The sequence below is a fragment of the Mytilus galloprovincialis genome, chromosome 10 (assembly GCF_965363235.1).
Source record: "Mytilus galloprovincialis chromosome 10, xbMytGall1.hap1.1, whole genome shotgun sequence".
In the NCBI taxonomy this organism is placed as follows: domain Eukaryota; kingdom Metazoa; phylum Mollusca; class Bivalvia; order Mytilida; family Mytilidae; genus Mytilus; species Mytilus galloprovincialis.
In genome coordinates this window covers 90,428,084-90,453,331 of record NC_134847.1, presented here as the reverse complement: position 1 = coordinate 90,453,331, position 25,248 = coordinate 90,428,084, and the positions used below count along the sequence as shown (strand labels likewise).

The 25,248-nt window shown below is 32.7% G+C and overlaps 1 protein-coding gene across 1 annotated transcript in view; it reads left to right on the top strand.

Moving 5' to 3' along the window:
• Positions 1-11,924: 11,924 nt before the first annotated feature.
• Positions 11,925-25,248, top strand: part of LOC143049607 (scavenger receptor cysteine-rich domain superfamily protein-like) — a 73,980-nt gene continuing 60,656 nt past the window's right edge. The window contains exons 1-5 of the mRNA XM_076223207.1: positions 11,925-12,064; positions 16,891-17,054; positions 19,354-19,501; positions 20,348-20,502; positions 24,155-24,302. Coding sequence (XP_076079322.1) covers positions 11,925-12,064; positions 16,891-17,054; positions 19,354-19,501; positions 20,348-20,502; positions 24,155-24,302 — 755 coding nt within the window. The remainder of the gene's footprint in view (positions 12,065-16,890; positions 17,055-19,353; positions 19,502-20,347; positions 20,503-24,154; positions 24,303-25,248) is intronic.

Sequence of the window (25,248 nt, the reverse complement as noted above, 5' to 3'; positions counted from 1 at the left end):
AGTGGATTTATTCGTATTAACGGGACACATAGGTGTAGACATGTGTTCACTCGTACCTTTTGTTGACGGTTGTTTATTTACTAGTATTTTGGGGTTCAATACGGGTTGATTTTTTCTGAATGTTTTTTGTAACGACGTAATTGCGATACGATTTTGTTTGATTTCCGATTGGATTTCTTTCATTTTACTACTATGTGCCATAAAATTGAACTCGCCCACGTCAGATGCTAACCAACTCATGGTCTTGAGTTCCGATTCAAATTTCACTATTTTTGGAGTAATTTCAGCTTTTAGTAACTCAAATTGACGTTTGTTGTCGTCAATAACATTTTCAAGTTCTTCAATTTTTGCTTTTAATTTCTTTTCAATCCCGTCTTTACTTTTTAAAATATTTTCTAACCCATTGACTCTTTCAATTAGCAACTGCAATGAACTGTTAATATCAACCTGGTTAACGGGGTTTTGTTCACAAATGGTATCATTATGCAAATTGTCACTTGTTGAATTAACCGACCTACTGAAAACAGAGTCAATCTCAGAGGCGTCGCCTTCAGTAAACATTTGTAGAATATAACAATCCTTGGCGTATTTTTGTATGCTACTAGATTTATTTGTGGTTTTTCTATTGCAAAGTTTCCCTTTTGGGCACCCTTCTATCTCGCCCGCCCGTGATAGCAGAATATTTCGGTACCAAGTTACTAATGATTCGTTGCCTTTTAAAGTATGCACAATCATGTCAATGTATTTTTCTCTGGGAAGGCCATCTAAAACCTTATCTAAGTACATTATAGTTTGCTGCGATGGAATGTATGAGTCTTGACTGAATGTAATACTATCTTGCGAATTGGACAGGCTAATGTCATTGTTTACATTTTGGGACTCGAACCATTGGTCACATTGAGATGAGTTCAATACATCAATTGCATCAGTTTTTGGTAATGTTCCGTTTGTTTTACCTTCTAAATTGCTATTAAGTCTTACTGACACTAATTCTGAAAAGGTTGGACTTGTTGAATCGTCATTATAATTGGAATTCTGACCACTGTCCGGAGGACGACCACAACACGTCGCCATCTTTAATCTTCATGTGCAAAACCATGTGTAACATCCTACTGAGTCTATATTATTTAATAGATTGAAAGCCTCACACAATAAGGGATTTATACAATTATCTAAAAGTCTTGTTAAACATAGTAAACTTTGGACCCTTATTTTTAATTCTAATGGATAGCGATTTAATTTTTTTCTTACTGCTAAATTTGATGCATTTTTTCGTGTTCCCAAAATATATTTACAAAATGATAAATGAAGTTTTTCAAAACAAGTCTTATCAGTAAAATGAAGACAGTCAATTTCTTTATGGGATACATTTGCCCCCTGCGCTGCTCTATATAATGTTATATTAGTGTCCATAAAAGCAACCTCTGACTTGTATGTAGCAATTTGTTCCACCATATTATTAAACGAAATACATGCTACTTTTATAGGGATATTATTTAAAGATAAACAGGTCGAGAACTCTAGATTTCTTGACGTCAGAATATATTTGCATAGTAAATTCCCAAACACAAGGCCAATACGGCCTTGAAAAACTGACCAATCGATTCAATGAGCTACAATGCATTGTGGGCTACTACGAGTTTATACAACCGGAAAACACGTGGAATTAGTGGAAGAACTGTCAACTAAAATAGTGTCTGGGATTCTCAAAATATATGTTTTTGTTATGCGAATGTGATTATTGTAAAATATATAACATAATCTTCAATTTGCATGCTCAGATTAAAAAAGTATTGTTTACGGGCTTCACGATTCGACTTTCTTTTTCGCCTTGTTAAAGTGGTTAAACAGGTTTTTTTCATTGTTATGCATTGTACCTGTGAAATAATTTTACGACCTGAAACAGTGAAATTTCAGATGAAATGACCACTGTCCACTATTAAATTTTTTGAGCTCTTTTAAATCTGTATAATGTCATGCCGAAATCATTTCTGCCTAGAAAAACACGAAAACTTTCATTGAAACACTTCTTTCTGTACTGGATGTGTAAAATTTTTATTAGGACCTGAACTGAAAGAACATCATTATTATAACTTTATTTATGAAATGCACATTTATACCCTGGGAATTGAAGGCATATACAAATAATATAATACAATATACACAATATTCAGTATGCTAAAAATAAGTGTTATGAAAGCGGCAGGGCGGATCCAGCCATTTTAAAAAGGGGGGTCCTAACCCAGGACAAAAAGGGGGGAGTGGGGTTCCAACTACATTTCCCCATTCAAATGCATTGATTGTTAAAAAAAAGGGGGTCCAACCCCCGGACCCCCTCTTGGATTCGCCCCTGAGCGGGTACAGCATATAGCTTAATACAGTTTGTATAGCTTCATCCATCGATAAAGTCCCTTTGCTGCTAATTTTATCACAAAATATACCTCAGAGGTTTTTTATCGTTCGGCTGCTGTGATGTTGACGTATGTGAAATACCTCCAATATCTAAAGCCTCTGGATCACATTGGGTGCCATATTAACTATTATTTGTATTCTAAAACGTGCTTTGTATATAGAAATAAGAAGATGAGTCATGAGTGTCAAATGAAACATCTTTCCAAAAAAGATATAATCTAGTAAAGTAAGCAGTCATAGGTTCAATGCCGAAAAGTACGCTATAAATGACCCAACAATTCCTTGTGTAAAACAATCCAAACAAAAAAAAAACAAATAAAAAACAAACAAAAAACGGCCCAATATAATATATAAAAGGAGAAGAAATCTATCTAATAAATAAAAACGGATATAGGTTTGTATATGTAGGAGCCTGTATTTCAGTGGTTGTCGTTTGTATATGAGTCACATATTTTTTTTTCGTTCATTTTTTTTTTATAATTAAGGCCGTTAGTTTTCTCGTTTGAATTATTTTACATTGATATATATCGGGGCCTTTTATAGCTGACTATGCGGTATGGGATTTGCTCATTGTTTAAGACCGTACGGTGACCTATAAATGTTAATTTCTGTGTCATTTTGGTCTCTTGTGGACAGTTGTCCCTTTGGCAATCATACCACATCTTCTTTTTTATATTTGATCCAACGCTGCAATTTTCACAATCATATCAAATTTTCCACCTCGTCACACATACACATGGATAACATCATTACAGCTTATTTCCTAATGCATTTAGAGCAAAACTTTGGTTAGCTTGCTTACTTTGTTTGTATATTGTACAATCATATTAGGATAACAACCAATTAAATTCAAATATAAAATATACAAGCTAAACTATGCCTATATATATTGTTTAAAGATGTCAATCTTATTTTCAAAGCTTGTATAAATAACTATACACACAAAGCAAGCAAGCCAACCAAAGTTTTACTTTGCAAGCATTAGGAAATCAGCTATAATGATTTTATTCAGTTCGGCAAATGTCCTAATCCGTTAAAAAACGAAAACAAAATAACAATAAGTTGCTGACTTCACTACCTTCAAAACACAGGGAATAGTTTGGAAGTCTCATATACTGAAATGTGACAAAAATAAATACTTATAGATTTTGTGAACACTGCCATGTATGTAAATATTTCTTCGCCTTTTTTACGAACACAAAATTCAAGGATCACACATTTGCCTTTAATTATCTATTCGGAAATTGCTGTACTCGTGAAAATAAGCAACGGCTGTTATCGACGGCTTACTTTACACTAGTAAGTTTGTTTCATGGGTAATTGTGTTTTTCGCTGTTGTTTCGTTGCTGTCTGGTAAACGAATACATGAAATCTCCGTGCCATCATCAAACATATTAATGGCTATATATCGGGTAATTCAAACCCTTTTTTCTTCGCATAGAAACAACTCTTCGTTTATCTGAGCATGAAAGGAATACTTTGTATCACGAACTATAAATGAGGATATACAAAATGAAAAGCTAAGCGAAATTATGAATCCTGCATAGAAACCAAAAAATATGTTGTATTTCAGTAAATAACATGTGTTCTCGGTTGATTGTAAACACGTAGTAGTCCATCATGCATTGTTACTCATTTACTGGATTGGTCAAAAACCTAGGTAAAAATAAATTGCGTCACATGTAAATAAACAATTACATGAGCGAGATCATAAGTATGCTATTTTATGCATTTCCATATAAGGTAGTGGTCCCGACCTGATAAAGTATAGGATTTAATAGCAAACATTACATTTTTCGCCTTTTGTACTAGTTCTTCAGAGCTATGATTAAAATTACCATTACATTTAATAAGAATACTTAAAAATTTATATTCTGAAACATTTATCAAATTTGTATGTTTATATTTAACAAATAATTGTTTTAGTTTAATGTTTGTGTTTTAAAATTTCTACTACTCCATCAACAACTTTTTGACATTAAGAAAAGTGTTATAGTTACAGTAATCATGAATGGGAATGTAAAATTAGAATAAATGAATAAAATGAATAAAATGAATAATTTAAAAATGACGTGTATTTGTGTGTTGAAAAACGCTGGCATATATAAGTGCAATCGAATGTCTTATTACATGATATATATAATGCGAGATATCAAGTTAGAAGATACCAAGAGGGTTGATCCACCACAAGTTCATCATTTATATGCCGAGAAACAAAGACAACAAGAACAAAAAAACATCAGATTAAGACTGCAAAACACTACACATAATTCAGCATTCTAACATTTATCTTTCTAGTCTCTGTTTTCAACCTTTATCCTGACATGTGTAGAACATAAACGGGTGTCTCCTGTTCCGTCCACAATTTTTGAGGAAAGTTAAAATTCAGAATCTTTATTTAAACTGAAACTACACATGTATGATATAAATAAAGGCAACAGTAGTATACCGATGTTCAAAACTCATAAATCGATAGAAAAAAACCACCAAATCCGGGTCACAACCCAAAACCGAGGGAAACGTATTAAATACAAGAGAATGAAGACACAACATTGAAATGTAACACACCCAGAAACGAACTAAGCATAAGACAAAATCCGATGAGAATAACAAATATAATATCAAAACTAAATACATGAATTTGGGATATAAAAGTACCGTAACACGTCTTATAATAATGTGAATTCACACTCAAATATAAGAGGAAACAAACGACACAAAAGAAACCTAACTTTAAAATATAGCACACACAGAAACGAACTATAATATAACAATGACCATATTCCTGACTTGGTACAGGAAATTTTTTAAAGAAAAAAATGCTTGGTTGAACCTGGTTTTGTGGCATGCCAAACCTCCTTCTTTTATGGCCATGTCAAATATAACATTAAAATGACAACACAACATTACAGGATTATAATACACATAAATAGGAGAACACAATTGACAAAGAAACACACGAATAATAGCTAACAAAAGGCACCAGATTTAGAATTTAATACGCCAGAAGTGCGTATTGTCCACACAAGACTTACTAGTGACAACCAGATACAAAAGTTTGAAAGCAAGAACAAGTAAAACATGTTGAATTTGCTTCATTTGCTTCATCAAATTTTGATTTCGAAGGGATGGCGATTTTTTTTTCTTTTGTTTTGCTTTTGTCATGTTTGTGTATCTTTTCGAATTTGAGAATGGAATGTTAAAGTAAATATAGAAAAGACACTGTGGTGTGATTGCCAATTAGACAAGTGGAAATTTTTCTTCTCATGCAAGTCTCAATTCAAGATTATGACTGAATAGAGTAATCAATTACTGTATAATAATTAGGGGCCTAAAATAAGGTGACACTTGTAACTGCAGTTTGATATTTGACGGAATAAGAGGTGAAATGAGTTTAGTCTCTATTTTGATAGCATTTGCAAGATTTATTTGCTTTGAACTAAATACTAGTTGTATCTAATTTCATAACCTCTGAAGAAATACTAAAACTAGTTATGTTTAACGAACTTGATTATACATAAGCCTTATGATAAGGATCTTGCACAGTCAGCACTCAGGAGCCATGGTTCTTTGCACACATGGTTTTATTATTCAGTTTCGAATTAATCTTCAGACAAAGAAATTGAAAATCTTGATCATGTAAAATATCTGCCTATTTTAAGCTTTTCATTTGTATCCTTAGTAGGTATATTTGGCTCCGCATGCTATTAATTTCAACAGCTCGTATCTCAAAAACAACAATCGGTAACACTCTTTTTTTATTTTAATATCTCGTGTACTTTCACAAGCAGAATCCATGTATGAAAAAACAACCTTCTGTTGAGTATTTAGATACGTAAACTTCTCTTCAATAGAAAATATACTGTTTTTTGAACAATTTTATGAGACTACATGTCCATTATGTATTCCGTGTGCATTAGATAATTTTTGGTTTTGACGTACGTAATACGTAACATACCTTAACATTTAAAAAAATATTCATTGTTATCCCCCTTGACCATTCACCTTGTAAATTAAACAACAATCCTATATTTTGACGTACGTAATACACCTCAATTTGGTCATTGTAAAATTGTGTTTGTCTCTCTTTTTCCCTGTAGTTCAAATCTATTTGAAATAGCGTATTCCACGAGCGAGAGTTTACACTTGTCTTATATCTCAACATACGTATCAAAATTACACTTTTTTCGCATGGGACACAGGTATATTTTGAATAATATACAGTTAACAATGTTTGCTATTTTCGTAAAAAAAGAGTTTCTTCTCAATTAATTTGTAAATACGGTAAAAACCAACCAATTATGGCGTGCGATTTATTTTCGCGAATTTCGCGAGTAGAAAAAAAAAACGCGAAAATATATCGTTGCGAACATGTGAAACCTGAATATTTGCTTATTGAACTTCATTAATTAAATGTTAGAATCGCGAAATTAAATCGCCGCGAACTGGCATATAAGGAACTAAACGCGAAATACAGTATCCGCTAAATAAGTTGGTTCATACTAGTAGTATGGCGTGTCGCGTTCAGAGAGTATACGAGAAAATGAGTTTTTGAACATTCTAAAAAGGAGTTGATCAAAGATTAAGGACCTTGGACAAGTTCAGTAAGTTTAGGAAAAATATTCATGTAGGTTGTAGTGTTTTTTCTAATATTTAGGCATATTAAAATACCTGGATTATTTGATCATCAAATCGTTTGGGTGTTATTTTATTTGATTGCCATTAACATGAGTAAGGGCTTTTGTTAATATTTGTAAGAATACCTAACATATTTATTTTGTCTTATTGATAACTCAGCGTTTATTCACTTTTGAATGAATGATCTGTGTCGTCTGTGCCACAATCTATCAAAAAAACTTTTACCTGGAAAATTCATTATGGCAAATGAAAAAAAAAAACGTATCGCATTGTGATACATTTGCCATGTTTAGAATCTCTTGAAGGATGTGTCAACAAGGGTATTACATACGGACCGAAAGCGTAATTGAAGGTAGCATTGTGTTACTATTGCCATTTGAAGCATCCATGGCGAAAGGTAATTAATTTGGAAAAAAGAAAGCTGTCGGGGAAAAGAAAAGGTCGGCTTTCGCGACTTGCATGTTATCCAAGGCGGGAAACGGTATTAAATGATACAGAATGGGTTATGATATCTCAACCATTTATGTTAACAAAGCGTGACTTGATGCTAATATTATTGGACCCTTTTACGACAATCAGCGTATAAACTGAAGAAATTGACTGCGACAGGCAAAGGTGTACTGGCTTAGCTGTCAAACAAAACAATACATTACCATTAAAGGTGAACCATGCCGAGTAGTTTTTTTTAAATAGTAGCTTTAAATTTTTTATGTTGCATTGCCTTAAATATTGGAGTCAAATTATAGGCATAAGCGACAGTCAAAGCTGAATGAAGCCGCATATTTGATGCGTTTAAAATTTATGTCGTTTCAATTTGGGTAGCTTTTAGATTATATTGACTTCATGATAAAAGAGGGACCAAAGATACCAGAGGGACAGTCATCCTGATAGATTGAAAATAAACTGACAACGTCATGTCTTAAAACGAAAAGACAATCAGACAAATAATATTAAAAAAAAACACAACATAGAAAACTGAAGACTAAACAACACGAACCCCAGCAAAAAACAGGGGGTGTATGGTGTCGGGAGTGTTGGTGGTGGGGGGTTTAAAGCAGATCCTGCTCCATATGTGGCACCCATCGTGTTTCTTATGTTATTACACATCCGGTAAATAGTCCTAATTGGTAGGTCACATTCGCGAAAAGGGAAGGGTATTGTTGATACTCCAGACTACAACAGACTTGGACACGTAGCAAAACCGTGGTTCTAAAGTGGAATATAAGTAACAGGGGATGAACAGATATTTCAAAAAGAAGGGTCCAGAATAAAGGAAAAAAAAAACAATTATTGTTTCCTTTTCCGTAATATTCACGTTATTTTCTAAGTTCATTTTCTTTTCGGAGTCATAATTTAAAAAAAGTATAAATAATATATCATTATTGTTCAGTATAACTCTTTTCCTCGATGTATCTTACAGTTATTGTTATTGGACCCTTTTACGACAATCAGCGTATAAACTGAAGAAATTGACTGTGACAGGCAAAGGTGTACTGGCTTAGCTGTCAAACAAAACAATACATTACCATTAAAGTTGAACCATGCCGAGTAGTTTTTTTTTTAAATAGTAGCTTTAAATTTTTTATGTTGCATTGCCTTAAATATTGGAGTCAAATTATAGGCATAAGCGACAGTCAAAGCTGAATGAAGCCGCATATTTGATGCGTTTAAAATTTATGTCGTTTCAATTTGGGTAGCTTTTAGATTATATCGACTTCATGATAAAAGAGGGACCAAAGATACCAGAGGGACAGTCATCCTGATAGATTGAAAATAAACTGACAACGTCATGTCTTAAAACGAAAAGACAATCAGACAAATAATATTAAAAAAAAACACAACATAGAAAACTGAAGACTAAACAACACGAACCCCAGCAAAAAACAGGGGGTGTATGGTGTCGGGAGTGTTGGTGGTGGGGGTTTAAAGCAGATCCTGCTCCATATGTGGCACCCATCGTGTTTCTTATGTTATTACACATCCGGTAAATAGTCCTAATTGGTAGGTCACATTCGCGAAAAGGGAAGGGTATTGTTGATACTCCAGACTACAACAGACTTGGACACGTAGCAAAACCGTGGTTCTAAAGTGGAATATAAGTAACAGGGGATGAACAGATATTTCAAAAAGAAGGGTCCAGAATAAAGGAAAAAAAAACAATTATTGTTTCCTTTTCCGTAATATTCACGTTATTTTCTAAGTTCATTTTCTTTTCGGAGTCATAATTTAAAAAAAGTATAAATAATATATCATTATTGTTCAGTATAACTCTTTTCCTCGATGTATCTTACAGTTATTGTGTTTCGAGTCATATACTTATGGCTTAAGTTAAACTAATGGAACCACAGTACCGTTTATCTTAATTGACCCGACCTTATGAGGTACAGTCAGATAGTTGACTCCTTTCTATCAGTTCGATAGAATGCCGACCATGGAGACCTATTTATATTCTGGTATAGTGAGGTCGATAATTCCCTTAGTCCCGAGAAAACAGGAAACGGATAAAACGGAATGGAAAATATAAGCATTCAAATACCAAAAACGTTGATGGTAAATTATTTTTCTGTGAACCTGTTATTTTCTATTTTTGTACACATTTTACTTTCATTCAGCTCAATAAATGTCCATTGTGTTTTTTATAAGGATGCAACCCATTTTTTTTACTGGAGGGGGTGCATAGATAAACTTTTTTTAGCGAAATTTCAATTGAACCTATTTTGTCCAAGCTTGCCAACATGATTTTATTTTTATTCCAATCTTCTTGTTTTGCGGCCTTTTTTTGATTCTGCCTTTCGATTTTGTAAATACTCTTTTGAAATTGGTTCCATCATAAATTCGGGGGTCCTACCTATTTATTTCAAATATGATCTAGGCCCCTCCCAAATAGATATGATTGTATAAAAAAAACCTTATGTTTAACGCATAATTTGTCTCAAAATATCAATCTTTAGAAATAGCCTCGCTTTCTACCTGTTTCTAAGCCTTGTACAAATAACGTTGATTTTTCGAGACAATTTACGGTTATTCTGTATTTAATTTCTAATTAAGTCATCGATCATTTCGATTAGTTCGAAAATCGAATGGTCTGTGCCTGCTACATAAATGTTATTTTAGAATTAAAATAATATTATAACTATCCGAATGAAATCTGAAATGTTGAACCTGGCGAAGAGAGACAACCACAATTTATATTATGTCTTATAAGTCCGAATAATTGTAAGCTTAAGTTTCGTGCGTTAACGTACGTAAGTTTCGTTTGAAACGTAAAATTCTCTAATGTGTTTCTATATTGTTGTATACTTTATTGAACCTTGTGTATTATGTATTTTTTAAACTAAATATTAATTCTTAACTACATAGTACATAAAAGTCATGGCCTGCACAAGTGTTTCTTACCAAAAACACATTTATTGTCCTCGAGGTCTAAGTTTAAGGTCACATGAAGATCAAATTGTAAGGAGGCACACTACCTTATGATGATACATCCACATGTTAAAGATATAAGGTATAAAAATTGGCTGCTGGAAAAAAGTGGCTGCTATCTTGATTGGCCGATAAAATTGGCTGCCAGCTTGAGTCTAGTGGTCAAAAGAAGAAGAAGTTATGGCCTGGTTGTGTTTCTAACGAAAACAAAATAAGTCGACCTTGAGTTCAAATTTGAAGGCCATATGAATGTAATCATGATACAAGACACTTTACTATCAGTCCCTAAGGGTATCATCAGCTCAGTAGTGAGTACTTCGGTACTGACATGATTTAACAAAACTTTACTAAAATTGTCAGTTTATAAATCTTGAAATTATTAAGAAACTAAGGTTTCAACTCTCTCAGGCAAAGTTGGCTTTACATAAATTTGGCTATTTATTTTAGGTATTGTAGACATCTAGCTCTTCAGCGGTTTCGGTACTTATACATCTTCGGATTTCAAATATTTGGCTTTTCAGCTCTGATACCCCCCTTTTTGTTTTAGGTCGGACAAAAATTAAAATAAAGATTAAGAAACCTACAGGTCAAGGGTATCAGTGAACTAAAATTCGCCTCAGTTATCATTATTAACTATTCTTATGTCTATTTAGGATTATAGTTTAATATTTCAGAAACTTCCAAATTAGACCTTTTTGGGGTATAGTGTTGGTTATCCCTTAACTACATTAAATTGATTTAAATATTCGAAGTGTGATATTGAAATTAACGGCACTAGAATGATTACTTCGTCTTTAAACTAAACCTATTGGAGAACTGGCTTTATGTAGTAATTGCCATTTACCTTAGAATACATTTTAGTTAGGATTGTTAGATTTAAACTTATTGAATTTCGTATGCATGTTAGTTTTTTTGTGCCTCGATTCAATCTGATGAGAACGCTATTTCAACTGATTTTTACAGTGCGTTTTTTTTTGTGATTTTACTGCTGTTCCATGAATTCCGGAAGGTGTCGCACTCTAAAAGCATGTTCATCCTCGCCAATCATTCTATATATGGCTGTCAAAACTGAGGAGCCTGTATTTTAATCATTGTGGTTTGATGTTGTCTGTCCTTATTTGCTATTCATTCATTGCTTTGTTATAAATCAGGCTATTGTTTATTTTTACTTGATTTGTTTTACATTTGACACATAACGGCTTTTATTGTTTACTATGTGGTTTTTATTTTGTTTATGGCAGTATGGGACATCTAGTTTAATTTTGCTTTGTTTTAGGGTTATTGGATATTTAATTTGTTTGCAATCCTACATTATCTACTGATGTTTTGATAATACATAAAATATCCAGATACATATTGGTATTTTGAATATATTTGGCACATTGACATTTTTACTGTTATCATGCAAAATAATCTTTTTGGAATGTTTCATGAAAATTACAGGAATTCCAATGAGACTTTCTGGTGGAAACACGGTTGGTCAGGGGAGGTTAGAAATTATGAATAAGGGAGAATGGATTTCCGTTTGTAACAATCACTTTACAGAAACAGAAGCAGCGGTGGCATGTAAATCTCTTGGTTACAGCTTCAAGTGAGTTAGCGCATTTAATAAATAAAACCACATCAGTAAAAGTATATAATATTTTATAATGATAAAACCTACTCCGTTTGCATCTAACTTTTCATGCATCGGTCTTGATTTATCTATGGTATCAACCTTTAGTATAGGCTCTATTGCAAGTGTGTATTTACTTTAATTTTACTTTAGGTTGATAAAAATTAATCGACATATACACATGTTTTATTGTCAGTGATTTTGAACTGTTAGATATATTCACTAGTGTTTAATTCATCATTTTGTTTGAAAACACTAGTAACGTGTACAAGGAAAGTAAGCATAATCAGTAATCCAAGTTGATTTTAAGTTCGAATTAAGTACCAGAGTAGTATGCAAGTATCTTTTATACAAAACATATTAATGTCATAAAATTGTTTGCATAAGTTTGTGGCTTTTTAACTATTTTGGCTTTAAGTATCTCTTTTGATCGTCAAAATAAGTCTGTTGTGCAGTAGAAGTAATATCGATAATGTCATTTTGATCAATCGATTAATGGATTATACAATCACTTAAAAATATATGATCGCATACACAAATCTCCTTTGAAATAAGTCATAGACACTTTAAAACACTGAGATTACCCCTGATCCTTTAGATTATTAAAATTCTGCCCATGAAATATTTAATTATATATATATTTTTTTTAAATGTTTATGAATTTTCGAAACTTCCACCTAACAACCGATCAGACAATAATATTAAGCTGACTCAATGCAGACAAGAACATTAACTGATGCTCATTAGCTAGAAGATACATTTGTCTTTTAAAATACAACTAACATATAAGGATCGTAATCGTGCTATGCGGATAAATTATCTGTTTTCAAGAGCGAAATTGGCAGCACGTCATCCCAAAAATGGCTTCCATTTCTACGATTATAAAAATGAAGTCACGTAATGGGGAAATATTTTTGATGAAGTAGAATCCTGACTGTGTAGAGAAAACAAAATTGACATGTTTTTACGGGGTGATAGTACTAGTGCGGTAGAACTTATATTTTTTTAAATATAAGATGTTATAATTAAGAGTCAGAGAAACAAGAACAACTAAATATGTCGACATCCCAGAGAGACGAACCAAGACAAACTAGATTGTCTATACATAAAACTATAGCAACATAATTTGTTGATATCGACATCTAGCGTGTGCCACCTGTGGATCTAGATCTGCTTACCCTTTGGCAGCACATGAGATCATTCATAAGTGTTGGGTTTCTTATCGTAAGTTTTCTGTCGAATTAAAAATTTGATTTTGAAATGCAGGGAGTCTTTAAAAGTTCCTTTCGATACAATTTTGTTCTTTTAATTTATCTATCTTTTTCGGAGAAAACCATGTTTTCAAAAAGAGATGCAGAAGTTACCAAAAAGACATTGAAACATTCGGAATGACCTTGTCTGACATTATCTATCATTTTTCAACGAATGCATGATCAATTTCAATCATGATGCATACAAACTTGTGAGAATGGAATCTTTTAGCTATTTATTGGAAAGTATAATGCTTCTGCTACATAAATATGTGCTGATTTTGACAATACAATGCACATATATCGGGTACTAGCATCATTAAGTCATGCGAAATTACTGAAATCTTCACAATTATGGCATTTTAGTTAAATTTTGGTTTCCGCCTTAAATGAAAGTGGCCGCATTCGTGTTCATTCATTATATTGAAATGTAAGTTGTATTTTAAGATAATACATAACATATATAAAGGTCGAGGATTAACACGGATGCGGCCACTTTCATTTTTGACAAAAAACATCTGAAAAGTGACCTTTTTGGCACATTTAATAGATTTTTCATATTTAAGCTTCAATCGGATCGTTTTGAATGACTAAATCAGTTAAAATCTTTCACAAAATCTAATCGAATCAATTGAAATAGACACTTAAGTGTTTAAAAAGTGTCCAAAATCTTTCGTTAAATGAACCTGAAATTTGAGACCAAAATCGGCGAGAGAGACATATCTCTTGCGAGTTAAAAATACCCTTGTAGATTTCGAAAAAGAGCAGACTAATACCACTACAAGGCAGCACTCGCACCCGTAAAGTGAAAATAGATTATTAAAGTTGCAAAACTTTTTTTCCCAATCGACTATAGCTATAAATAAAAATATTTAAACTAAATAAATATATTTAAACTCAATTAATATATAGAGTTGTAATTCGCAAACTATAACCTGGTAAGAAATTATTTTGTTTAAGTTTGTTTCTACATTTGATATCTTGCATTTTTTGTTACAAAGGAGTAGGTTCAGTAAGACCCCTTTTTGGCCCCAAAATATAGCAGTTTTACAAAATTGTTAAAACGTAAACCTTTAGTTATTTATTGGACAATAGAATGCTTCTGCTACGTAAATATGGGCTGTTTTTGACAATACAATGCACATATATCCGGTACTAGCACCATTAAGTCATGCTAAATTACTGAAATCCTCATAATTCTAGCATTTTAGTTAAATTTTAGACGGTTTTCGTGTAAAACGATAGTGGCCGCATTCGTGTTCATCCTTAATATTGCAAACCAGCAAAATAGAACCGAGGTCCTATTCCATTATTCCATGCACCATTATTCAGGCGATATTGCCTGCTTTGAACACTCTAATTTTTTCAAAGTAAACGTTCCGGCCACCCGAGACACTCAGTCAAGAGCACCAAGGGCGAAAAAACCGGGAGGTAGGTCAGGAGCAGGCAGTAACCGACAGGCGTCGGACCGCCAGCCTGGACCCGAGATCCAACTACGAGCTTTTTAACTGCAACAACTTTAATATACGCTATTGGAGCTGGAATTACCGCGGCTGCTGGCACCAGACTTGCCCTCCAATAGATCCTCGTTAAAGGGTTTAAAGTGTACTCATTCCAATTATGGGGCCTCGAAAGAGTCCCGTATTGTTATTTTTCGTCACTACCTCCCCGTGCCAGGAGTGGGTAATTTGCGCGCCTGCTGCCTTCCTTGGATGTGGTAGCCGTTTCTCATGCTCCATCTCCGGAATCGAACCCTGATTCCCCGTTACCCGTTACAACCATGGTAGGCATATCACGTACCATCGAAAGTTGATAGGGCAGACATTTAGTGTATCAATATACTAGGGTTACAGTTTGTGCTAAGCCTAACTCTTTCGTGTCAGGACATAAGCATGACTTATTTTTGTTTTCCCAATGCCTTACCCGATGGGTTAGGCCTTAGGCCGTGTCAGACATAAGCAGGCGAATGCATTATTCCCCGTTACTTTACCCTTGATTCGTGTCAGGACATAAGCGGGACTTGTAATTTTTTGGTTTTCCCATGCCTTACCCGATGGTTAAGGTTTTACCCGTGTCTTGCCCGATAGTTCTTTTGGACAGCAGTGCGGGGCCACTAAGCTAATCTGCCCGCTTTGCACCAGCCGTGCGTTACCCGTTAAAGCCTAGGGTGGGAATCGAACCCACGTACACTGCTTTTAAAATTTTAATGACATATAAAAATAACAGAGTATAAAAATATAAAAATAAAATCACCTTCTTAGGCATAAAACATTTACAATACAATTAAAAAAGATAAAAAAAACCCGTCACTTTCAGCATTAGGCTAGCAGGCTTTCTTCTCCTTTACTTCCCGTCTCCCGGACTCCTCTCTCCTAGTCCTAGTGCGTCGGGGTAATGCAGACGGCAGTATATACCCCGACGCAGTAGCAGTTCCATTATCTCTTGGCATATAGCCGGGGAGAACGCAACGATGTGCTCCCCGACTATATACGCCATCCTCGTCTGAAGTGGCCCTCTGATGGCCAACCACACCCGGTCCATTGTATCACTCATGCCATGATCATACACATGGATCAAAAATCTGTAGCTCATGGTGTTAGTTGTTAGTATCTGAAACAACAGGGTAAAAGGTTAGTATCAAAAATGTTAGTACCTAGCATGTTATGCACTAAACTAAATTAATAAGGTAGCATCCTAATGATGCTTTAAACTTACGACCTACCCCTACTTCTTTTGCAAACGGGCTTGGGACCGTCTTTGGCGAAGTTTGTAAGCGTAGCCACGGTCTAGACCCGTGGTAGCCAGCCAAGCAGGCAAATGCATTATTCCCCGATACTTTACCCTTGATTCGTGTCAGGCGTGCCGGACATAAGCGGGACTTGTCAATTTTTTGGTTTTCAATGCCTTACCCTATGGGTTTAGGCCGTGTCAGACATAAGCAGGCGAATGCATTATTCCCCGTTACTTTACCCTTGATTCGTGTCAGGACATAAGCGGGACTTGTAATTATTTGGTTTTCCCATGCCTTACCCTATCCTTAATATTGAAATGTAAGTTGTATTTTATGATAATACATAACATATATAAAGGTTGAGGATGAACACGGATGCGGCCACTTTCATTTTTACCAAAAACCATCTGAAAAGTGACATTTTACGGCATATTAGGTAGATTTTTCATATTTGAGCTTGAATCGAATCGTTTTTAATGACTAAATATGTTAAAGTCTTTCACATAAACTAATTAATTCAAATGAAATAGACACTTAAGTGTTTAAAAAGTGGTCAAAATCTTTCGTCAGATGAACCTGAAATTTGAGGCCAAAATCGGTCCTTACCGAACCTACTCCTTTACAACAACTTTAAGTATATCAAAAAAATTTAACTATCACTTTGAGATATATGAAAAATTTAAGTGCTGCTGTATTTGTCTATTTGTTTTAAGATTATATGATATTATATGTGTTGCTTTTTTCAAAATTGTTAAATTAATGCAAAACGTGATTATTGATTTTTTTTCTGACAAATTGTATACAACTTTATTCTTTAACAGGTCCCCGGAGGTTTTCTCTACAGAAATTTTTCGAGTGAATACAAGTCAATATACAGTAGAACAAATATCATGTTCTGGAAATGAAGAATATTTAAGTGATTGCGATTTCCAATTTGCACAGTCGTTTAATTGCACCAATGAAGATGCTGTTGGGATTTCGTGTTGTATGTATCTTTAAATTAAAAAGTTTGACCCAAATTCATTTATTTAACTTCTTCTTGAAAACATACACTTAAATCAAATTTTGCTTCCATGAAAGTATTACTATAACAGAAAATTGAGGTTCAAAATTATCTTAAAGTCTTTGCTTGACGTTAGCTAATTGAATAGCGCGAAACTTCATTAGGACGTGACGTGATCATCATTATGACGTTACGTAATGTCATCAAAATAACGTTTTTTTGGTGAAAAAAAAGATTTATTCCAAAAAGCAATTTATTCGTGCCAACAATTTGTCTATTTAACCAGGGGTTGGGCATTTATTTTCAATTATTTCACCCTGAGCGTGAGCCCAATCCATGGTTAAATGGTTAAATGAAAACAAATCTATGGCTGCCATGAATTGTTTTGATTCTAATGGGACATATTTGGTAATTTTGTTCATCACGAAAGCCCTATACACACAATACTGTCTTGGCTGTTCCATTTTATCCCCATATGATGATATTAGTAATATAACATAATTCAACAATATTTTTTTGAAGTCGCATTTTTTACCCATAAATGTTCTTCTTGTGTAATGTTAGTGCATTCTGAGGCATACACGATCCTTTAAAACTTGGTGTTTACATTTTACTTTTTGTTTACGGAAACATACATATGACGTCACCTTGTATCGTTGCCATTCAAACACGATAACATCATTTTTGTTTTATGAAATTTTATAAAAAATAAATTGAAATGGACTGATTTGTTAATATTGCTTTAGAATAGAGATAACTTTATTGTATTTGAATCTAGGCTAATGTTGACTGCGGGTTTTTATGTCGAAAATTGAGAATACCTGGTAGTATAATTTAGTTTGGCGTAACGGGAAACAGGCGGTTTTGTGTAATCATGCGCTTGCGCTAAAAGTAGATATACTGTGATTATACTGGTTGACGGTAATAGGTCGTCATTCTAGAATAGTCATTATACCAATCTTTATTATATCATTCTCCAGGTCATTGTATATTTTGATTTGAGATTTTGCTTGTTTATTTTGAAAATTATTCGATTATTCAAATTTAATTCTATGTTTTTATCAAGCCAAATTACTGCATATCCAAATTACTAAAATTTTCCGAAAAGGGAATAGTTTCACAAAGTTTGGCTTATTTATATCCATTTTATTTTTATCCTGATGAATTTTTAAACCTTCCATACTAAGCTTGTTTAAAACTACTAAAATTTGGGATAACTTGATATATAACAGTTATTTGGCACAAAATATTGCTTTAAGAAATTTTATAAAAAAAAAATTAATAGGTCGCCATTTTTTAACATAGTGTCTAATATTGACCTGTTCTCTTACAGAAAATTAATAGAATTTATTAGGCACAAGTATCTTATGCTTGATTTAGGAATAAGTAACAAATAAATATTCAGTCAAAATGACTTTGATGAATTGAACATTTTCCTTTAATGCATTGTCAGAGGAGTCAATACACGTCAATTTAGAGTACCAAAAAGTGGAAATTCCATTTTTCCCATTAATTTTTAATATATTATTCATATTGTTCAGTGAAGCGTGTTTCTATGGGTCATTTTGAATTGGTCTACACAAAAGTCAATGGTTTATTAAGATTAGAATCGGTAAAGTTCTAGTTGTTTAAATTTTGTATAGTTATTTGGAATGTACTAGCGTTGTGAACAGTTTTGAGAGAAAACACAATCGTTCAAAATTAAATATGCATAATCAATGTTAACGTTTTTTAAAATACTAATGATAATGTTTCATAATTGAACCGGAATCAATATATCTGTATGATTTGTTAACATCCAAAAAGGTATACTTCAGTGTTTCCAAAAATATTCTTTCCAGATGAAAACAATAAAACAGAATGGAACGCTTAAATATATTCTACGAACGAATTCGTATGTCTTCTTCATTAAGGAAATGCCCATATAAAACAGTATTAAGTACACGTGAAAAAAACTAAGTATCAGTCGTCAAAACCTAACTTTAATTTCATTACAAATATTATTAAAAAGCAAAAAAAGTGCTACAAAGAAAAACACTGAATATCTTTTTTTGCAAATTACTATCGCTCATTTAGAACATAAATTGATTAGTTTGCTATGTATCATTTGCTTTCAAATATTCGGTTTCCAGCGTTCTTGATGAGGAAAAACTAGAAAAGCGATTAGGACATTTAACAATCATTTAGTGCTGCTTTCTTTATTATCATAACTATGATTAACAAAATGTTGTCATGAAGGCTAGATTGCTGTCCAAACCTTATTTTTTAAGAAATTTTGTAGCTACAAATATAAGGTTAGAGAACGGACTTTTCAAGAATGAAGGAAGACTAGAAATACAGCACAATGGAACTTGGGGAACCGTTTGCGTAGATAATTTTGATATGGTGGATGCAAGAGTTGTTTGTTCTATGCTTGGTTACAATAACCCGTAAGTTATTTAACGTTGATATATTTTGAGTTGGTTATTAGTTAATGCAACAATAACCGATCATTAAATAAGGCGAATGATATTTTCCGATGTTCAAATCCCATGAATCGACAAGGAAGAGAAAGTTAAGGAAATAAACAAAAGCTGTGTAAATCGCCAAAAAAGAGCGAAACAGGATGCATCGACATTTCAAGCCTCTCCCAATACGCATGTGCTTTCCGTCATGCAAATTCAGAGTCAGTAGAAAATGATCGGTAGTATTTCTGATCAGACGAATACTATCAGTATTGTATGTAAACACCTTAAGTTCAGGACAAAAAAAAAAGAAATAAAGAAATTCTTTGCATTAAAAATTGTCTCAACAGGAAAAATTAAAACGAAAACACAATGTAAGAGTGCTCGTAGTTACTTAAAACTAATAAAAAGCCAAATGCAATTATTAATAAACAATCATGCATCAGGAACTGCGATGAATTAAAACAAATGCCAGGTATTTAGTGTTTTACGCCATAAATAGAACACATTAATATGTTATAAGCTTAAACAATGTCACTCTCGTTCGTCCGCTTTATCCGGATTTCCATTCACTTAGAACGCTCAAATTCGTAACTTTGATAGCCAATGATGTACACACGTAGAACGACTAGAGGACTAGTGTTGCAATTTCTCCTTTAAATAACTATAAATCAGAGTGTTCTAAACATTTTATTGCATTTCTATTTTTGTTTAGATTTAATCATCTTAATGTAGGAAGATTGCAAACAAAATAGTCTTGACAATAGAATATGCAAAAAATTAAACATTACTTTATTTCAATCATAGTTATCCTGTGTAATGTTTTCCTAGATATCCTGAAATTTGTGACACATCTTGCTTTGGAGAAGGGAGCATGAGTCCTATTATGAAAGATGTTCAGTGTCTAGGGAATGAACTTGACATTTCAGAATGTTATTTCAAAATTACAGACACAGCGTGCAACAATACTGTAGGCATTTTTTGCAGTGAGTATTTGGATAATTTGAACAAAAATAAAATAAGCTTATGTACGATAATCATGTCTTTATTAGGACACATTCATAAACAATAACCAAGATAGAAAAAAAAAAACATAAAGTATGAACACAGTTCTAAGTGTAAATGCAATAAAAACGTTTCCCTTATGCAAAAGTATACTGTATTCAGACGAAAAGGCTCCCTTATCAAATGGCAAAATCGAACACAACAAAGTAATGGATAACATTTGTTAAATGTTTGACTTGGTACAGGAATATTCTTTGGTATAAAATGGTGGATTAAAAATAGTTTCATAACTAGCAAAACATTTGATTGTATGACAGTGACATACAATTATTTTATATTGATAACGATGTTTGAACAAACCAACAGACATTAATAAGTAAAAATGTCAAAATAGGGGTAAACAGTTAACATTGTATCATTATTACTATAAAAATAAACAAAAATGTAACAAAAACGCCACAAAAAAGCATATAGACAAAGTACATAAGCAATAAAATAACACGTTGTTAAAATGGTAAACCGCGTCAGTACTTCAAGACCATCGTGTATACTTTTGGAACTTGATACTAGCTATTTATCTACAACAAGATCATAACATTCCTATGGAAACTAATAAAAGTACTTCTTTTGGTAGCTTTTTGGGTTTTGTATTATTCAGATTATAGACACAAAACATTATTAAAAAGATGACATAACTCATTCAGAACACTGAAAATTTGTTCTACAAAACACTATCATAAGACTAGAACCCCGTCAAAAAAGATATATTGTACTTTAGTTATCGATGAAATGTTTCAGTGACGGTATATTGGTTATATGCATGTTCCATTTAACAACTATTATTTTAGAACAGATATATCCAAGGAACCTTTTAAAATATAATCTTATAGGCAGTTGTAGAATATATCAAATCTGATCACCCCATTTAAAAATAATAATAGAAAAAACGACAAAGAGGGAATATAAAAGGAACGAGACTAATCATGTCAACGAGAAAGTGTCTTATGCAACGCTTGTGTCATAACTGTTCGGCCAATTGCGTATTAAATTTTAAATCTGGTACCTTTCGTTAGCTGTCGTGTGTTTCTCTGTTCTATATGTTCTCCCATTTATTTGTATTGTAGTCCTGTCATGTAATATTGTCAGTTTTGTTATATTTAACATTCTATAAAAGAGGGAGGTTTGACATGCAACAAAAGCAGGTTCAACCCACCATTTTTTTTCTTAAAATGTCCTGTACCAAGTCAGGAAAATGGTCATTGTTATATTATAGGTCGTTTATGTGTGTGTTACATTTTAATAATGTGTTTCTGTTGTGTGTCGTGGTTCTCCTCTTGTGTTTGATGCGTTTCCCTCGGTTTTGGTTTGGTACCCGAATTTGTTTTTTTTAAATCGATTTATGAATTTCGAACAGCGGTATACTACTGTTGCCTTAATTTGAAGACTAAATAAGACATCAGTTGTCAAAAAATGAAAATTGTTGCACAACAACTTTCTAATTTGAAAAAAAACCACCGGAATCAAAATGCGATTTTTTGTATTGCTACCTTAGCTATTTGTTAGAGTTTCTACATATAATATATAAATGTTTACTAAAAAGGAGTGTTTCTGACTTAATCCTGTCAATGTAGGCTTCTCAAAATGTTTGTCAGAATTAACAGCACCGACGATCTCCACATTTCTGTACTTTCGCATTTTTCACCTATATATATGAACCATGTTTGGTTATACTTTGATTTTTTTTATCAGTGTTTATATTTGATCGTCACGTAGGGGAGTATCATGTACACGAAACGCATGTCGACTTGAACTAACAAACTTTACGCTTGGTATATTTCATAAGTTATTTAAAGTGGTTTGTCCCGTTTAGGGAATATTGTATCAGAAGTGTGCAAAACATAATAGTTCCGAAGATTGCGCGTCAACACATGTTCAATAGGATTACTTTTCTTTGATTAATTATTTGGTTGGAATGTTAACTGTTTTGAGTATTAATAAGATTGCAGTGGTAATTTTAATTTATGGCTAATGTTTGAATTCTGCAACTCGTTCTCATTACATGTTGCCTTATTTACCGTACAACCTCTGGATTAATAACAAGCCAACCAACAGATAAATATGATTTGTTTATGCTATGCGCTTTTAATTTCAAAAATAAATTTATATAATTTAAAAAAAGAAAGAAATGAAGGAAGAAATGAAGAAAAACGATCATGTCTTTTGGAATAGAAAATCTAAAAAAAACTAAAGATAACACTAAGATATGCAATAATCTATTGTTTGTACATTTATTTATCGCATAATAATCACGAAGTAATGAATAAATGCTACATACAGTAGAAACGTCGCCCGAGTTTGTTTAAACCCCATTAAAACCATGTTAAAATTCTGATCAGTTTTACTTGTAACATCAGGGAAATTCCAGTGCCGAGCAACAATAAATTATTGCACTCCTAATTTGTTATCTTCAGTGTGTTTAACTTTTAATATATAATATATATATATTATTCCATATTGGTATAACTTCAGTTCATTTTCTCTTTATCACTTGGATTTGGCATAAAATAGCATATTTACGTGGAGAAAAGTTATATGCACCGCACTCAACATCACGCGCTTTTATCTGTAACGTTATGGTGATTTTTTTTTATATGCAACTGGTTTTGATAAATATTTGACATCAAGTACATTGTATTCTCTCGGAAAATGGAATAAAACAATAACCGTCGGTCTGACCGAATATCATTTTGACCAATGTCAATAATATACACATATTGGCTGGTTATGATGGTAATAACATGTTTGTTGTCCATGAGAAACAAACTTTTTGAAAAGACTACATACATCATCTGAATGAAACGAAAACGAAAAAATAAAGATACAAAAGAAGAAATATTTTCTTAATGGTCCGTGTTGTTTTTGTTAATACATGTATTTCATTTACTGTAAACAAGACTAGGAATACTGTTGTAAAATGTCCGTACATATTATACATTCTTGCTTAAGAACTGTATATTAAACGCAAATACAGTGTCATACGACGACAGCCCCATATTGTACATTCACTATATTTTATATCTTTTATAAATGTGTCGCGAAGATTTTCTTTCTCTTTAATAATTGAGTTTGGCATTGCAAGCGCACTAAACCAAGCAGAATAGTTAATGACGTCATTATTGTCTAATGAAAAATAAGTATAAAGAAGTACGGGAAATATGTTTATAAAACTATTAACCGGAGTAAAACACCTTTGAAACAAATATTTGGTAAATAGTCTGTGCAATGAAATAGCACTTTTTAATTATCATTATTTTTTGAAAAAAAAACCATCTGAGGTATAAATAATTGGCTTATTTTCCTCACCAAAAGACTGTAGTTGTTTATTAAGCTAATAAAAAAAAATACACAAACAAAATCAAAGGAACAACTGTCAAACATCATTTCAATAACTGTTCTTTGTTTTTTTTGGGGTTGTTTTTCGTGTTTTCTCTTGGACATAACTAGTTAGCTTTAGACTTTAAGTTTGAATATCTCTTTTGTATCTTTCGAATCTCTTAAAAATCACTATAACAAATAATTATATTTGGTGCACCTCATGAAACTCTTTAACAACAAGTTATGTTTGAAATTAAGGAACACAGTTGAGATTAGTAAATGGTGTAAATCCATCAGAAGGAAGATTAGAGGTTTATCATAACAACGAATGGGGAACAGTGTGTCGACAACATTTTGATGACTCTGATGCTCGAGTGGTCTGTAGAATGTTTGGATATGATGCTGAGTAAGTTTTTCACTTTTTGTTTTGATAACCCTGTTACCAAATAATGCAAAATCTTAAAAGACTTATTATACTTCGGTTGATAAGCATTTTAGATAAGTATGTGATATGAACGAATTTAAGCTTATGTAAGATTGATTATACCTGTAAACATAAACAAATGTATTGGTGTCAATAATTAGTTATAGAAAAAAGTAATATCACAAAAATACTGAACTCCGAGGAAAACTTCAAAACGGAAAGTCCCTAATCAAATGGCAAAATCAAATGATAAAACACATCAAACGAATGTAATATTCCTGACTTAGTACAGACATTTTCAAACGTAGAAAAGGGTGAATTGAACTTGGATTTATAGCGCTTAACCTCTCTCTTATAAAACAGTCGCATCAAATTTCGTAATTTTTACAACGATGCGTGCACAAAACAGACATAATCGGCAAAATAGTTACAGAAGTCATCATTGTTTTACAATCTCAAAACAAACAAACATTTACAAAAAAACCCACGAAAAGTATCTATCAAATTAAAAAAAACAGTCATTGTTTCGCGTGTTTGGCGTTCGAAAATACAAATGTCACATAGGAAGAAATTTTGTCGTTCAATGTCTGTTCAAAACAATTATAATTTCACATGATGAATGGTTATAAAATCAAAAGTTATGTTAAAATTAATTTTAGAAACAGACCGAGATTTGAAATTATCCAGAAGAATTTTTAAGAATCCATATATGGTTAATACTACTATGCGAGTAAAAAAACTTTGTCGTTTGTCGTTAAAAGTATTATCAAATTTATAATAAAACATTAACGTGATGACATATAAGAGAACAATAACATAATGACAGGATCAAAGTCACGTTGGAAGAACCAAAGACACACAAAAAGTCGCATATACAAAACACCATAAAAAATAAAAGATCATACATACACCTTGACGGGATGTAAAA